This window comes from Mus pahari, chromosome 2 (assembly GCF_900095145.1).
Source record: "Mus pahari chromosome 2, PAHARI_EIJ_v1.1, whole genome shotgun sequence".
In the NCBI taxonomy this organism is placed as follows: Eukaryota; Metazoa; Chordata; class Mammalia; order Rodentia; family Muridae; genus Mus; species Mus pahari.
In genome coordinates, this window is record NC_034591.1 from 134148500 (window position 1) to 134166208 (window position 17709).

General features: G+C 44.7%; 1 protein-coding gene and 1 pseudogene across 18 annotated transcripts in view; both read right to left on the bottom strand.

The window, feature by feature from the left end:
• The window catches only part of Cacna1c (calcium voltage-gated channel subunit alpha1 C), a 568982-nt gene that overhangs the window by 16064 nt on the left and 535209 nt on the right, over positions 1-17709 (bottom strand). For all 18 annotated transcript variants that reach the window (XM_029535125.1, XM_029535124.1, XM_029535115.1 and 15 more), the window contains 6 exons: positions 17475-17540; positions 16354-16445; positions 5659-5824; positions 4978-5105; positions 4311-4407; positions 2192-2294 (listed from right to left, as the gene is read on the bottom strand). In XM_029535125.1, coding sequence (XP_029390985.1) covers positions 2192-2294; positions 4311-4407; positions 4978-5105; positions 5659-5824; positions 16354-16445; positions 17475-17540 — 652 coding nt within the window. The remainder of the gene's footprint in view (positions 1-2191; positions 2295-4310; positions 4408-4977; positions 5106-5658; positions 5825-16353; positions 16446-17474; positions 17541-17709) is intronic.
• Positions 9405-11290, bottom strand: LOC110316079 (annotated as a pseudogene).

Here is a 17709-nt window from a genome sequence, read left to right on the forward strand (position 1 = left end):
ATTTGGACTGCAGACTGTAAGTCATCAATAAATTCCTTTACTATATAGAGACTATCTGCAAGTTCTGTGACTCTAGAGAACCCTGACTAATACAGGCCTGAACCTTGGGCCTTGTGCATGTTAGCCATCATTCTACCACTGAGCTTCCCTTCATGTCCTAATTTAAATATCTTTAAATAGCTTCTTCTCCTTCATTGTTCCAATTAAAAAAAGTCTTGTTCATCTTGATACTTGGCTTGGGATAAGGGTTCTGATTCTCAAGGTACAAGTTAATTTCTTTCTAATTGCTTCCTCTTACAAACACCTTAAGGGAGATGAAGACTGTGTCTTAGACTTACAAATGTTGGTGTTTCCTCCCATTTCTTCTCTGAGCGTGGTGTTGACTCCCAGACTTAGGTAGCATGTTCATAGAAGTCCTGTTTTGTATGAAGCTCAGCCTTGAGTCCTGAGGTATTACATGCCCTTAGTGGCTATCGTCAAGAGCCTTTATGTTTAAGTGGGTTTTGTAACCTTTAATTAACTGGCTGGCTTCTCTCCTCAGGAACTCTTGCCTCCTAGCAGTGGTTATCCATGATTGAGAATTTGGCAGCCCTTCAGTGTGGCCCTCGGGTACTGGCATCAGTTCACTGAGATCTGGTTTGCCTATGCCGTGCATCTTCGGCATTGCTAAATCTTGGCCTCTATGCTTCTTATATCTTCCTGGATTCAAAACCTACATTATTAATTTGTACCAAGCCTTAAATATTACAACATGTTCCTTCTAGCAACCATTTTGTCTTTTCTCCGGGGAAAAGGAGAACCTTCCCTTGGAACTGAAAGAAAAGAATATTCACTATAGAAAATTTGGGAAGATCAGCTCTGATTCACCCTCAGATGTGGATACACATGTGGATACACACTGCTCAGTAGTATTCAATATTAATATATCAGCAGGCATCTTTCTGGTTGTCTGTTATCTACACTTGCGCATTAAGTGTGCATTGAATTCTCTCGCCAGTAACGGGCCTAATTATACCCACCTCAGATGGAAGTTTTGCACTAACTACTGTTGTTTTTTGTTTGTTTTTGTCCTTTTAGTTTACCAGGAAAATTTGACCCACTTTTGGTTCTGAAAGGTTGGTTCATTCTCCTGACCTGTATCTTGCAGGATTGGTTCTCAGTTTCCTCATGCCTGTGACTCTCTGGAAGAACACAACTAAAGGGGGCATCTCTCTGGGTGGCCCAGGGAAGTAAAAGACGGATGCCACTGCCTTTCATTATTTCACAATATGGAAACTGAAACAAGCCAGGAAGGAGTTACACACATGCTGTGCCCTCTTGTGTCTGCTGCCCAGTGCCTTTCTGTTGCATCGAGGACACTGGCTGGAAGCCTGGGCCTCTCAGGTGGCAACAGTGATGTCAAACTCTAGTTCATCCATGGGGTGTCTTGCAGCTAACTGTAAATGCAGGTTCCCAGGCTCCCCTCAGATATGGGGGTTCACAGATTCAGATGCTGCTCAGAGGCAGGTAGCCTTTTGAGCAGCCCACTTTGTTCTTTGACCACAGTCTTAAGAGGCACTTAAGCTGGGCGTCCTGGGGAGCAGAAGCATCTTTTGGGGGTGTGTCCACTAGAGCAGTTCAGAGTACTTACCAGTGAGGTGGACAACAGATGCCTTCACCAGGGCTGCTGCTAACCTACAGGGCAAACTAGAAGGGCCTTTGTTGTAAGCACTCCGGGGGAACAGCGTGAGTAGGGCAGCACATGTGGCATCATATAACCCTTAGCAATTGCATGCAGTAACTTCTATTTACCTCAGTCACTGCTAGTCACAGTCATCTTTCCAACATAAGTCCCTTAAATTTCAAAAGAGAGTTGAGCGTTTGGGAGACATGCCTGTTGCTAATACAAGTCTATCAGGATGGGGCTTGGTCCTACTCTGCATAACAACTGCCTCTCTGCATTTGCACTAAACCCTCAGTCTTCAGATGGTTACCGGGGCAGTCTCTAGTGTTGATGGAAAAGAAAAGTTCTAAGAAGCTGTGGCAAAGGGCTATTTGTGAACCAAGGAAAATGGCAGCTCTCAGAGTCAGCGTGCAGGCTGTCGGTGTTATTCTGCACTGATGCTGTGCAGGCAAGAGCATCCTTCTGGTGGGGATGCTAGACCTTCCTAGGCATCATCCTGCCAGTGTGCATCCACAAGAGCTATATTACCTTCTGTTTTGATCCTCAGGGCTGTCCTGACGAGGGCAAACAGCGTAGCATTGAACATGACTGTGCCATCGCTGTTCAGAGGCATGTTCATGGACACCAGGCGCTGTAGGGGAAAGGAAACTGAGTCAGTGACAATGGCAGGCAGTTCTTCAAGGCTCTGTACAACCATGTGGCAGGAAGGCTAAGAGATTCCTAGAAACTTGGATGGGTGTGGCTGGGAGTGGGAGGGGTATGCACAGGCTCACCACAGCATTTTCAGCATTCAAAGCTTTTCCAGGGAGAAACCGGGCTTTGTGATTAAACACTCTGGTACCCCCACATTCCTTAGACCCTCGCATCCTCAAAGAGTCCCCCCCCCCCCCGCTCTGTGTTCAGATCTACAGACACAATTGTGCTATCTACTAGCAGCAAGAACAGCCGTGTGCCAGGCATTTTCTAGGCACCACTTGCCTGCCAGACAGAAATATCCATGCTCCCGTAGATTGGGAATATGAAGAGGCTCTGAATATAGACACACTTACCTCTCCTTCAAACCTGATCCCAGATTCACTCACTCTAACAGGAGTATGCTGCCCTCTACCCTGAAACCTGATCCCTTGGTGAGCCAGCAGCACACACAGGGGTCATCAGGAGAAAGAGCAGAATGCTCACGGTGAATGCTAGCAATGTCACCTCTTACACCACATGGGGTCTTCCTGTGCATATTTTGCTAAAGGTTGGATTCTCCCCAAGCGAACACATCATTCTGAGTCTCTTAGATGCCAAGTTAGGAAGTTTCAGTCCTCGCTGTCAGCCCTCTCGGGCCCATCTGGAGGTCATGACCTGCACAATTCAAATCCCTCTAGGCTGCTTGATCTTACATTTGGTATGAACTTCTTACAGCTTGAATCCTAAATGTCATCCGAAGGCCATGTCATGAAGGCTTAGTTCTCAGTACTCTTGGGAAGTGGTGGAAACTTTAGGAGGTGGGGTTTAGCGGGGAGAAGTTAGTGGAAGCCATGTCCTTGGGGAGGGTATTAGGATCTAGGTCTCTTTCTCTTTCTCCCTCTCTGCTCCTGAGGTAAAGAGGCCCCGTGTTGAGTGGATCTCTTCCAAAAACTCCAACCATAATGTCCTAGGAGGTGCCACAGGCCTAAGTCACAGGCCTGAGTGATTGCAGACCGAGGCCTACAAAACTGGGAACCAAAGAAACTCTCTTTCTCTCTCTCTCTCTCTCTCTCTCTCTCTCTCTCTCTCTCTCTCTCTCTCTAAGGCTCCTTTTTCTCATACGTTCTGGACCCTTGGAAACTTCCAGAAGTTTTTATGGACTAGAGCAGGGATCCTGGTTAGGAAGATATGACTACCACATAAGTACGTTCTATGCTTCCTCAACTCTTTTATCCAGGAATGGATCATCCAGGGAGACCAATTACTTGGCTGTTTCTTCCTGTCTACAGCTCAGCTCTCTGCTATCTTTTTCCCTAGCTCTTTCTGAGCTCATTAGGATTCTGACTGAAAACACAGACTCGGAGGATGGGGGGAGGGATGGTAATGGAATGAGGGACAGCCCTCAGCAGTTACTGGGTCACGTGGCAGGCTCTAGAGCAGACTTAAGGGTATTTACTCTCAAGTTCCATCAGAGGCTGTGCTTATCAGAGCCAGTGTGTTTGTCCCAGCTGGCTTTGGATCACAGACTCATTTAGGAACGTGATAAAACAAAACAAAACAAACAAACAAGCAAGCAAGCAAGCAAGCCAGCAGATCCTAGTCTGGGTAAAGCTTGCATTTTGGTGAGGCAATAGATAGAATACTGGTGGCCTTTCTAATGGTTCTCTGATTTCAGGCAAAAAACTTCCTAACCCATCACCCTAGGTTACCCGGATGCCTGGGTGGTGGGCTGATGGGCTGAATCAATCCTCTACTCAGAGGGGATATCAATTTCTCTCTGCAGGGCACAAGGCATTCACCGTGACTATAGCCTTGGGAATGTAGATATGGGAGAGTCCTTAAAAATAGAATCTTGCTCACATTTGTTTCTTTAAATACCTAAAGTATCTTTATTCCCTTAATAATCATGAAGGCAAACAGGGAGCTAGCCTCCCATATTTGTCCTTTCCCTCAAGGGATAGTCATTTCTTACTTTGCAGGCCACACGGTGAGGACACAACTTCCCAAAACCCAGTGGGGGCTGAATTCGACGGAGGAGGGTCACCACATCCAAGTGTTTGATCCGACCCCTAGAGAAGGAAGGACAGAAGGAGGGGCGGTCAGAAGGCCAGCATGCAGGTACTGTGGTGGGGCCAGATGCAGGGGTGTTCCCCCAGGGCTGCCTGCAGGCTCTGAGCAGTACAGAGACACTTGATGGAACTACAAACCCACTGCACATGTTATAGTTCATCACAGACATCTGTTAGCACTATCTTCCAGGTAGAATGGACATTAGTGATGCAATTAAATCCCAGTATGTTTTGTTGCTCAGTCAACTAACCATTTGGCTGGAAGGGATTTAGGGATGGTCAGTCAATACTTATGGGTAACTAAGAGCTTCTCTAAACCAGAGGTTGAGATGGAACTAAAGTCTACCTGACCCTCAATGACATGTAAGTTTTTCTAGTTTCCTCTGACACTAGAGTCTTATTCTTCCATTCAACTGATATGTTCCCCAGCTCAGTGAATGGTACTTGGCCTCATCTTGCTGGCTTTCTGATGATCTCAGCATGCCCAGTGCTGACCCTCTCACATCTTTCCTACAGGCCACTCAACACCCTCTCTCAGCGTGGGAGCCATGGGTCCCTCTAGAAACTTACTTGGCTTCAGGGTCATACTCGGCCCAGATTCTCTTGAATTCATCCAGGTGATGGGGACCAAGGATAGACCAATCCCTAGTCAGGTAGTCAAAGTTGTCCATGATAACAGCTACAAAGAGGTTGATGATCTGCAGGGAACAGTTAGCACACTGAGGTGCTTCTCAAACTTTCACACATGTGCTGCCTAAGCCCACCTCACCAGCTAGTGTCCAGGATGTCAGAAGGTAATGTTTCCAAGTATCGGCAATACGCTGGCACCTAGGATGCCCACTGAGAGAATTCGGGTTCCTTGGATATGAACTCAACACTGTTCCCTTAAGCATTGTGAGGGATGATCCCTTCACATAGACAGAACAGCCTCCTGTCCACCAAGAAGCCAGTGACAGAGAAAAGCTCTGTCTGGTCATCTCTCTCTTACTCCCGAGCAAGGTACCAGAGACATACAAGTTCATGCCAAGCTCCCACACATCTTTGCCTTCTATAGCAATGCTGCCATAACAAGAGCCACAAATGGATGAGGAACATAGCTGAGTTGCTCTGGGCCAAGGATTCTAGCTCTTTTCAGGGGTAAGGCATCTCTACTAATTCAGTCTTCCCAACTGTTTGGCTGGGACTGCCCTGACCCCACGCTGCCCCGAAAGTGACTCCATCTCTGTGTTGTCGAGTCCTACTTCAGCTTACCAGGAAGGCACAGAGCATGTAGAAGCTGATGAAGTAGAAGACAGCAAAGCTGCTACCACAGGGGGTCTCCCCTTCCGTGCTGTTGCTGGGCTCAGACTCTGGGGCACACTTCTTGCCTGGCATGCAGGCCAGCATGATGTCCTGCCAGGCCTCCCCAGTGGCACACCTACAAAGAGAAGCGAGAGCGTCCGACCTCGGCTGACCACTCCCACCCATGCAGGCAAGGATCCTTCCAGGAGGAATTACCAAAAGGAATTGAACATCTGACATCCACCGAACGCCGATCATGTTCATTAAATATGGGCATGCAAAGCCTTATTCTGAATGTTCCAAAACTTTAGACACACAGTAAGTTTCTGAGAACTTTGTCTTTTATCTGTATGGCATTTCTACATGTGGCTGTGTAGACATAGATGTAGCTTATTTTCACTGCTACACAGGGGTACTTGCTCTATGAGTATATTAAAAAATCTACCATTGTTATGGGAGTGGGTTTCTCAGAAAGGTTATTCTTGCTGTTTAAGCATGCAGGTCCTTGTCTTGGTTGTCTGCTTAGGAACGGATCCACCAAGTCAGGATGCTTCATGTCTTCATTTTGTCCAGGTCACACTTGTCTGGTTCAGAACAGTGTTGTCAGTGTCACTGGTGTTAGTGATTTTTTTTTTTTTTTTTGGTTTTTTGAGACAAGGTTTTTCTGTGTAGCCCTGGCTGTCCCGGAAGTCACTTTGTAGACCAGGATGGCCTCGAACTCAGAAATCTGCCTGCCTCTGCCTCCCAAGTGCTGGGATTAAAGGCGTGCGCCACCACTGCCCAGCGGTGTTAGTGAATTTTAAAGGACACTCCTTAGGTGATGGTGTGGAACGATATTTCACTGCTATTTAAATTTGGCTGTTCTAGGCCACCCTGGTCTACATGAGGCCCTGGCTTGAAAAGAAATAAAAGAAATACCTTTCTTAAAAAGTTGCCTTTAAGATGATTATCAGTCGGTTGAGTTTTGGTTTCTGACTCTTGACTGCATGTTCATGGTTTTGCTCATTAGAGTGACAAGCTATATATCTTCTGGCTCATTGAAGGGTCCTTGGTATTTTCACAATAATTCCTTTGTTAGTTACATGCTCTAAACGTCTCACTCTGGTATATGGCTTGTCTCTAGCTTTATTTATTTTAATTGTAATACATTCAAATCACACACACACACACACACACACACACACACACACACACACACACACACACTGTTTAGAGTGCCACTACAGCAACTGAGTCTCTAAAATCAGGTCCTTGTGCTCACAGGACAGGGACTTTACCCACCAAGCCATCACTTCAGCCCATCTGTCTTATTGCACTGGATAGAACATTCAGCAAAATATTGACCAGAAAAAGTGAGAGCACACTGTTTTGTCTAATGTAGTTACTGACTGGTTAGCCCAAGCTGGTGGTTTTCTTGGTGGCTCTCCCAGCTCACTGAGACTACCCACTCTTTACAAAGCTGATCCGCTAGCATCTTCCACACTTGCCTTTGTCCTCGAATGGCCATGCCCAACATCTTAGTGCTTATAACGCCTTGTTTCTGTTTTTAAACATCTGTACTAGTTCATCTTCTAGGCTGAGTGGGGAAGTTCCTGCCCCTATCACCGAGTTTGCATGACTAGGGACGATTTATTCCTCAGTCACGAATGAAAGCACACCATCGTGGGCCTTGTAAAAGGCTGGAGTTTTGACAGCCTTTTCAAGATCGACTGTAGTTAATGCTACTTATTTATTGAGAGCATTTCAGTGTTAACATTAACACTAATCTGCAACTCACAGGGAAGGCTGCTACCTCTGATAAGCTTGAACTAAATGGCTCTACTCACTTTGATTTATGTGATTAGTGGCAGTCCAGAAATCTACAGTCATGGAAAAAATTTTTAAAATACAATTTGTTCTCTACAAATTTGTTGTTTCTTGATTTATCAATGCTTTTCCAGTTAATCTTTTTTTTTTCTTAAAAAAAAAAGCCTATAAAGATCAATTTATTGCTGCCCAAATATTCTTGGATGCGTGGTCTTACCCTGGAGCAAAGCTTTTCTTAATAAAATTTGTGTAATTCATATTTTCCTAGATAAAAGCATGTACTTCAGCCGGATGTGGTGGCACACACTTTTAATCTCAGCACTCTGGAGACAGAGGCAGAGGCAGGGGGAATCTCTGTGAGTCTGAGGCCAGCCTAATTTATATAGTGAGTCCCATGCTAGCCAGGTATAGTAGACACCCTGCCTTAAATTAATAATCATAAACATCATCATAATAATAATGATGACGATGACAACAACAATGAAGTGCCTATTTCATTTAGATTCCTAGATTCGCATACATTTGTTCATAGTACTTTCTTTCTGCTTCTGTTGTTGAACTTTTGTTTGTTTCTTTTTTTTTTCTTTTTTCTTTTTGGTTTTTCAAGACAGGGTTTCTCTGTGTAACCCTGGCTGTCCTGGAACCCACTCTGTAGACCAGGCTGGCCTCGAACTCAGAAATCCGCCTGCCTCTGCCTCCCAAGTGCTGGGATTAAAGGCGTGCGCCACCACGCCTGGCTTGTTTACGTCTTTTTTTAAAATTTAAAATTTGACTTTAAAGTATTAATACTTTCTTTTCACCAAATGTTGATCCACATCTGCTCAGCTCCCTTTAGGACCAGGAAGTAAGTCAAGGTTTCCCAGCCTGTGGCATCGCATGCGAACACTGACAGCGCTGTTTGGAGACGTTGTTTGCTGTCTCTGCCCTCCAGTAGTTTGTTCTTCAGCAGACTTTGGTCTATGACTTAGAGAGAGGCCAGGAACTTCCATTCCCATTTGTAGGAGACTGGCTTTCCTGGCTTTCCAGGCCACATGCAGAATCACCGCCTTTGCATCCCAGTTTAGGGAATGCTCAGGTCACAACTGGAATGAACCTTGAGTCCATCACCTTTGCAGCTCAACCTCTCCCTCATGTGGCAATGCTTAACATGCTTTGACTTCCTGGCTACTTAGGCGGTGACTATCTGACATCCAGCAAAAGATGTCTAGTGGTTTATTTTTAAGTGAACTACAACCCTTGATGACTAAACAGATGGATGTATACTAACAAGCTTCTTGGCCAAAAAATTTTTATGAAACCCAACCATGCCAAAGCCACATTTCAGCAACAACAGCAGAAATGAGATCTAACTTGCTTGTTGGGAGTATTGGCTTAGATTTGTTTGATTTCCCTTAATATTAACTAATGCTTATACAGAAGAGGGATGCTGACTGTTTTTTTTAAATTATGAACACACAACAAAATAAAGTTCAGAACATATTTAAAATGCAAGCTGACATATTTATACATGGCTATTAGCTGCTGGCAGGTCTAAGAAACAGACATCCAGAACTCATGGCTTAGTGGCGCTACTACTGGGCATGGCTGAACACAAGTCCTTAAAATAGCTTCAGGACTCACAGGTCAGAAGGTCTAGGGCCTTCTGTGGTGAGGGGTGGAGAGGCAGGGGTGGGGCAGGGAGGGGGAGGGGCTGCCAAGGCACAGCTCATGTATTCTTGAGTTGTTCAGAATCACCATGGCGCAATTATGGACGAATCCAATTAATAACACTGATCAATGACTGAACTTCTTAATAGCAGATTAGTTTAAATATACAACGATTGTTCTGTCCATTTTATTCTGCTGTGGTATTGGACTCCATCTGTAAGTTCAATCCATCACATTACCATGTCTTTCATATGAATCCTTTGGGGATATGCAGCCTTTGATTCAGTCTGCAGTACAAACGACCTGATATATCATTTATTTGCTATTAAGTATTTAATTATTATGCTTTTAAAATTCAGTGTCTTTAAAACAAGTTTGTAATTAGTATTGCTTGGAACAGTTCAGAGTATTGTGTTTCTGTCTTCCTCCTCCACCTCCTCTTCTCCCTCCAGTCTCTATTCCTAGAGCAAGCTTCCAGGGGTGGGGACTTGGGCTCTTCTGGCACGCAGCATCTCAATGAAGAGGTTACTATAGGGCACATCCCCATCCACGTGCTTGTAGTACAGCCCGCTTGCTGATTGCCCGGATCTCTGGTAACTGAAGAAGTAGCTGTCCAAATTTCTCAGTTTGTTGTGGGTAGTTGCAAACTGTGTAGTCCAGCAGGGTGGCGTTCACCTGCCTTTGGACACTTTCCACCAGCTGCAAGTTCTCAAGATTCTTGACATCTGAGCTGAACAGCACCAGGAACTTCAGACACACAAACTCTCGATGATCGAACTGGAGGGAACGGAGTCTCACCACAAGTTCCTGTGCGAGACTCGGGAGGTTGTTGAACATGACTTCGGTGTTTGAGATGATGGTGGAGTAGTCCACATGTTCTCCAGTAACCAGGAAGATTGTCCCTTCCTTCTCACGTGCCTCTTGCCGGTGAATGTGATCGAAGATCAAGAGCTCACTCCAGCAGTTCTGGAGCAGCTTCATTTGGTCATCAACCTTCAGTTCCCTGAAGAAGGTACTACTCCTGGCCCACTCAACAATGGAGAACAGGGTCTGGTCCGCCATTTTGCACAAAAGCCCAAATACACTCAGCTTTTCCTGCCTGTTTCGGTTACTCTGCTCTTGCCATAGGTAAGCCATGATCTTTGCTTGAACTTGAGGCTCATCTTCAAAAGTTCCAGTATCAGGTGTGGGATGCTGGCTGGAGAGCTTGTCTGGTAACCACCCATGGAGGAGTAGCCCATCACTGACTCAGGTGAGCTGGGGTAGGGGTCTGGGTACTCAGACTTGATGGCCCGACTAGGAAAGTGACCATATGGTTGGTAGCCATGCAGGCTGCCTTGAGGTGGTATAGTCACGCTAATGTGACAAAGGGACTTCTGTCATAGTCTGTCAGAGGCAAGGCTACACTGCTCAGAGGTAGGCCTTTGGAGGCAGAATGAATGTTCTGAATTACAGAGGTCTGAGGGCATTGCTTGGATCACCTGAGACATGGCTTCCAGCTTAAGTCCACTGGTTGGAATGAGGGCTTTCTTCTGTTGCTTCAAGGCCCTGTCTCTCTTGTACATTGGCCCAAACTTATTTCTGCCTCCTCGCATGTGGTCGGCTCTTATGACTTCCAGCTTCATTCCAACATCGATACATTTTTATTTTTTTTGAATTGACAGTAAGGACATTGTTTTCTCTGCATTTTGTCCATTTGCCAGTTCTGGGTCTCTATGCACATGTACCTTTTTTGGTTTTAGACGGTTCACTTAAAAAAAAAAAAAACCTTAAGGCTTTTGCAGGCAAAGAGACCATAATGATGCTCAGATACTTTATTGCCACACATAGGACATGGCTCTTAAAGATCTTCATCACAGGTGTAATTCACCATTTTAAATCGAGACACTTGCATGTTTTCTGACATCTGCCCCTGTTCCTCATGCGACTGGAACAGTCCTGGGGCTCCCGTCTCTACTTTGGGTAGCATGACAAGGTGGCTGTGGGCAGGAATGGGGTGTTGGTGTTGGTTTGGAAACCCAGCCTGTTTTTTCCAGAGTTGTTCCTCAAGTTTGGGGGAGTGGCGAGTCTCTGATCCTGGTGTAGACACTTTCTGGTCCAATGTATCTGCTTGTACTGAACTGATGATACTACATATCATCTAGTTCTAAAGCTGGGGAAGAGTCCTAGATTTTTTTTTTAAAGCAAATAGGGAGTTTTTAAAAAGATTTATTTATTTATTATATATAAGTACACTGTTTCTCTCTTCAGACACACCAGAAGAGGACATTGGATTCCACTACAGATGGTTGTGAGCCACCATGTGGTTGCTGGGATTTGAACTCTGGACCCTTGGAAGAGCAGTCAGTGGTCTTAACGACTGAGTCATCTCTCCAGCCCCTAGATTTTTGTTTTAAAATATTCTTCCCCAGAAGGGAAGCAACCTTGTTTGTGTCTTTTAAAAGGTCTGTTCTTATTTTGAAAACCCTCCCATTGGCTTTGGTCAGCAGTAGAGCGGTGGATGGTCTCAGAGAGAAGAGCTGCATTGCCTGCAGCTGATTCGTGGCTTCCTTGGCCTTATTCATTTTCTAGTGTATTTTGGTCTCTTATTTTTTTTTAAAGCACATTATTTCCCCGAGAGCAACATGGCGGTGTCCGTGTTATAGGATACCTGCAGGAGGCGGGATTTGGAGCCCTAGGGGCTCTGGTTCTGTGTATCTTACATTTTTTCATATGTGGGCCTTTTCACAAAATATTGTTGAATATTAATCTGTCTTTAGTTGAAATGTTTGTGGGTCTTGCCAGCTTTGGCAGAGTCCAGGTAATGAGACACACCAGCCCTAGACAATCAGGAATATAGTTCTACTTCCCCGCACAACCTTGAAATCACCAAATGCAAAGACACAAGGCGACCTGGCGTAGGATCTGCATAGCTTTTCTCCAGGGCACTTTGGTCTAGAACAACGGGAAGGTCCACTCCTCGGTGCAGAAAAGCAGCCCTGCTCCAGCCCACATCACCCTCCCAGCCTTCACCCGCGTGCCACAGGCCACTTGAGTGCCACTTGCTTCTTGTAGGAGTTACAATGCTGTCTTCACTGTCTGCTTTGAAGAGTTTCTGGCAGCCCGTGGCCAGAAAGGTGTATAGCTTCACTCTGAGGTAGCTGATCATCTCAGAGATGAGGTAAAAATGAGGCATTTGCTTGCCATTCTAACAATCACCTCCACATCCATGATAACGCTGTGTACCCATGCTTGCTGTTGTCCCTTTGTCATATGAGCGGTTATATTTCATAAATGCATATTACTTATTGGTATTTTCAAAGTCACCTTCTAAGGAATATTGCTAAAAAATCTTTTTATTTATCTTTTGTCACTTTCACTTTCATGAGAGAATTCCTTTAAAATTTGGGCTTCTTTTGATGTTCATTTGCCCATCTGCTTATCTAATACAGTCTCCTAAATAAGGACACTCAGGCTCTGATTCTCTTCAGCGCTGCCCATCCTGGCTTCTGCTCCCAGGGCTGAGAACCTGCACCTTCAACTCACAGCTGACTAGTTGAGTGGCTTAATATTCTAAGTGGAGAGATTTTAAAGGGTTTATTTCTGTGCATTATTTCTAGCTTTGCTGTATTAATGTTGAAGAAGTTTTAGAGCTTGTTAAATTCCTTGTGACCTAAATTGTGGGTACTTCTATGGATGTTCCTGAGTACTAAATAAGAATATGTCTTTTTGCCATCTATTGAGGTAAGATCTATGGATAACCTCTTATCGTCTACCTCTTATGTTCTTTAGAAGCTCTGCACCTGTGTCAAACTATGACTGTTTTTTTTTTAAAAAGATTTGTTTATTTCAAGAGGGCATCAGATCTCATTACAGATGGTTGTGAGCCACCACGTAGTCGCTGGGAATTGAACTCGGGACTCTTAATCAATGAGCCATCTCTCCAGCCTCAAACTATGACTTTTAATAAACTATATATTCAGTCACTCCGTTATGAGTTTATCTTCTCTTTGTGTTCTATTACTATATGTACTTCCAATCAATATATTGTTAAGCTTATATTGTTTGCAATTATTAGATATAATATGTATTATAGATTATATAATATAGTAGTTAATATATAATTATATAGAAATACAACAATTATAGTGAACATAGTAATTAGATATCATATGTAATATAGACTATTATAAATTACATATGATATAATATGCTATATATTATATATTATATTTTATATCACACATTATATTGTATGTTATATAATTACTAATGTAATTATAACTAATTATATATTATTGTATTATTATATATCATATATTACATATTACACATTATTATATGTTATATATCACATAGTATATGTAATTGGTTTATTAAACTTTTTATTGATATCAAGTACCTGAAAATCAGTTTTGTGTGTGGTGCGTCACAGCACATGTGTGGTGGTCAAAGTGCAACTTCAGGAGTTGGTTTTCCCTTCTAGTATGTGGGCCCTGGTGGACTGAACTCAGCTTTCCAGGGTTGGCAGCAAGCACCTTTAGCCACTGAGTCATGTTGCTGATCGTAATGCTTGATTTTTAATGGAAAATGTTTAACAAGATTAATTTTTAGTATCTTTGTATTGTCTTTCTTCTTCCCTTTTACTTCATTCTCCTTCCCCCTCCCCTCCCCCCATATTTAGTGCCACTTTTACCCTACCTTTTGATAAACAGTTATAGTTTCCCTTGTCCAGGTTTTTGATCTAGTGGTTTGCTTTCGGGCAGTGCTCAGAATCCAACCTTGGGTTTGTCAGAGAAGCACTGCGCACTGAGCTCCATACGCATTCCCCTTCCATGCCTTGACATGTACACATTCAATTTCTACACAGCTAGTTTCTGACTTTCAATATTTAACACACACGTTTATATCCCTTTACCCCTAGTCATACAGATGAGTCACACAGTAACTCTCAGCTGCCGGGATGCCACGTGGCTTATGTCCTTTCTGTTAATGTACTGTACTGGATTTCCTGGTTTGCATATGAAGAACCACATGGCACATGGTCATTCCAGGTTTAAATCCCTTCTGCAAGAGTTGAATGATGTTTTTAAACATACGGTTCAATTAAGTCTGCTGGCATTCTGTTGAGGATTTTTGTTATTTATGTTAATTAGGGATATAGTGTTTTTGTACAGCTAGCCTCAAAAAACACAACCAAAATAAAACCAGCTTTGAAGGGTTTCCCCTTCTTAAATGTGTTACAGTTTTTGTACTTTGGAAACCTTGAAGATTTTTTTTAATTGTTAGCATTTTAAAGAGTCATAAACAGTTTTAGAGATTTGTAGATAAGGCTGGGAAAAGGTCTTGTCTTGTAACCCAAACTAACTTTGAACTCATGACCCTCCTGCATTGGCCTCTGAGTTCTAAGGGTAGAGGCAGGAGCCATCACCCCTGGAGGGGTAAAGATTTTCCTGTTAATCTGTTCTGTACTCAGTAGACTATTTCAATTAGAAGGCTTGCACCCTTGTTTGAAATTTTCTTTGATCAGCTTGTTTTACTCTTCATTTCTTCTGCTCTTGACAGGAATGTCTATCACATAGTAGGACTTTTCTCTCTCCATTCTCTTTGTCTTAATCTTTATTTCATAATTTATAGATTTCATCGTACTTCAGTTATATAGTAACCCTGCTGATCTTTCATCAGTTCATTTTTAGCCGCATCCTTTCTGCTATACATCTCATCTATTTAAAAATACCTTAGAGAGGAGATAAAGAATTTAACCGTTGTATTTTCTTTTTCTTCTTTGTTCTGCTTAGCAATGGCTGCTACCATTGTTTCTTCTAATGTAACAGAAGTATTAACGATGGGAATTGCATTCAATTTCAAATCTTTTGGGTCTGCCCCCTTCCTTCTCCCTGTGTGTTCATTTATTTGTAACTTGAGCGTGACACAGATAACCCTCCACTCTGATGTTCCTCAGATTATTGGGATTATTGTCATTTGCTCTTTGAATAAAGTTTTTTAGTACGGAAGCTCTCTGGGGATCAGAGACCCCAGGCAAGCTGTGGTGAGGGGTCTGGTGCGTAGCTTCTCTCAGAGGGACTGCTGTGCTGGGTCCTACCCCAAAGCCCTGGGGTGCCACAGCCAATGCTGTTGACCATAGCAGGGCTTCCCCAGAATGTAAGTCCTGGGGGATCAGTTCACCTAGTGTCCTTTGAATCTGTTGACAGTCAGGCTGGAGATGCTCTTGGCTGCTGCCTCACCCGCCGTGTTCTCAAACTGTCTGAAAGTGCTGGTCTCAAGTCTCATCCTTTTGGATCTGAACCCCATCTACCTTCTTCCATTTAGAAGTTCTTCAGCACTTCCAGTTCACCTGGAGCCCTCTCTCACCATTTTCTTTTCCATTCTCAGCAGCGTTAGAGGTTTGCTCTTTGGAAAGACACTTGTTGCCATTAGGAACTTTAGAAACGAGGGAGAGATGATCCCGGTGGCCAGTCTGAGGTCTGTGACCATCTCCTGCATTTAAGTGTGGCATAAGCTTGCAATTGTGAAATGTCAGTTCACACTAGAAAGCTTTGTGTTCTGAAGCCATGTCATCTGGGAGGCAGTGATGCCAGGCTGATATTTAGAACACTGTCATTGATTGGGCATGGGACCAGGTCCTGTAGGAGATGGTTGGAGGCGGCATCACCTGGCAGCCTTTTTCCCCCATATGTTCTGGAAAAGGTCCTCAAGGACCTGGCAAACACTTCTTTTGGAGAGAAGAGACATTGTTTCATCTACCAGCCTGGGACTAGATGGAGCTTAGAGTGTGACTCCATGCAAAGCAGGAAGGAGACAAGAAGATTGAAGCAAATAAGTAGATCATGGTGAGGCAAGAGAGAAAGATGGCTATATGAGAAACGGACTCAGGTCCATCCTACGTGCCAGGTAAGATGCTAAGCCTCAGAGCTCTTGGTGTTTATCTTTGGCTCTCTGATGGCTGGGGCAGAGGATTCTCAGATGTGTGTGGTACTTTGTGGCTGCACGTGGAAAGTTGGTGTAAATGGTAATGAGACTTCCTGGCCAGGAGGGAAGAAGTGGCCGTTCTTTTCCTGATCCCTTGGTTCTCCCAGGGATGGGCTCCCATCCTGAAAGTGTGCTTGTGTGCACCTATGTCATCAAGACCCACCTGAACAGCAGTAGTTCTCTGTGTGTGTATGTGCGAGTGAGCGTGCAGATGCGCATGCATCTATGTCATCTGAGACCTACCTGAACAGCAGTAGCACAGCCTGGGGGAACGTCTGGAAGTTGTTGTTCCGATTGATCTCTGTGGTGTCATTCAGGGCAATCTTCCCAAACACCTAAAGAAAGAGGAATTGAGGGACCAGAAAAGGACAGCACGCACATCTCCAGCCACTCTCTAATAGTAGCTCTGGGACTATCTGGCCAATCAGTCTCCAATGTGACCTAGCAGACACCCGCTGTTCCATGATCCCTGGACCCTGGCTCCAGCGTGGACAACTTTAGGAGAAAACCTGCCTTCAGCTGTCACTCAGGAAATATCCTTCAGCCCAGGGGAAGCTGGGGTTGGGGTGGTAAGTGAATGCTCAGATCAGGATACTCAGTGTAGGATCAGGGCCCACTGCCTTTCAGCCTTTGCATCTCCAAGAACTCAAAGGCACAGTGATTCTTGGATTTCGCTGTGATACGGAATGGGTGGTCCAGAGCTTGGACAAGCTTGCCTCATTGCTGACATCAGAGGCCTGTCTGTGTTATTCCCTGCTCTGTGATGTCAAGGTATCTCCTTTTGTCTTTTAAAGCACAAACACACCTTCGCCCCTGCCCCATGAACTTTTAGAGACTGTATATAGGGAGCTGCCAAGGGAAGATCCTGGCTATGTCACAAGCATGGCTGAACCTGGAAAGACTCAGATGGAGTCCTGAAGGCTGAGGGAACTCTGGCTGAGGGAACAGAGAGGGCAGTGGGCTGCTGGGAAGGGGGCACTTGCAAAGGACTGCATGGTGGATGGACAGTGCCTTCTCTTCCCACCTCAAATCATGCACATCCATCAGATGTGGAGCAGAGCAGGGGGTGCTGGTGGGACACGCCCGCTTCCTGCTGCCTCTCAGGTGAGGCTGTTCTCTCCTGAAGCCCACGGCTTAATTCATGAGTGTCTTCCCATTGCAGAACCCAAGCTGGGTTCTGTAAGATTGGAGGAACCCCTGTGATGTCTCTTGCCCATAGCTTATACCACGTCCTACTGGGGGAAGTTCCAGCACTTTGGGCGTTGAGTGACAGGCAGGAACACAAGTCAGGAGAGAGGGAGGAGAGGAGAAAGGCTATGGTCCTGGGGGCTGGGAGGGAACCATGTAAGCAGAGTTTCTCATACCTGCATCCCAATCACCGCATAGATAAAGAACAGCATCACAATCAAAAGGGCCACATAGGGCAGGGCCTAGAAGGAAGCAAAGAGAGCCTATGAGACCCAGCAGTACAGGCCAGCAGGATCCTTTCCCAGAAAGCATTGCACTCCCTGATCCATGGCTGTCTGCTCCTTTGTTTGGCTAAGGAGGACTGAGCATCAAGGAGAGAACCTAAGAGGTGGGCTCTGGCTGTCCAGTTCA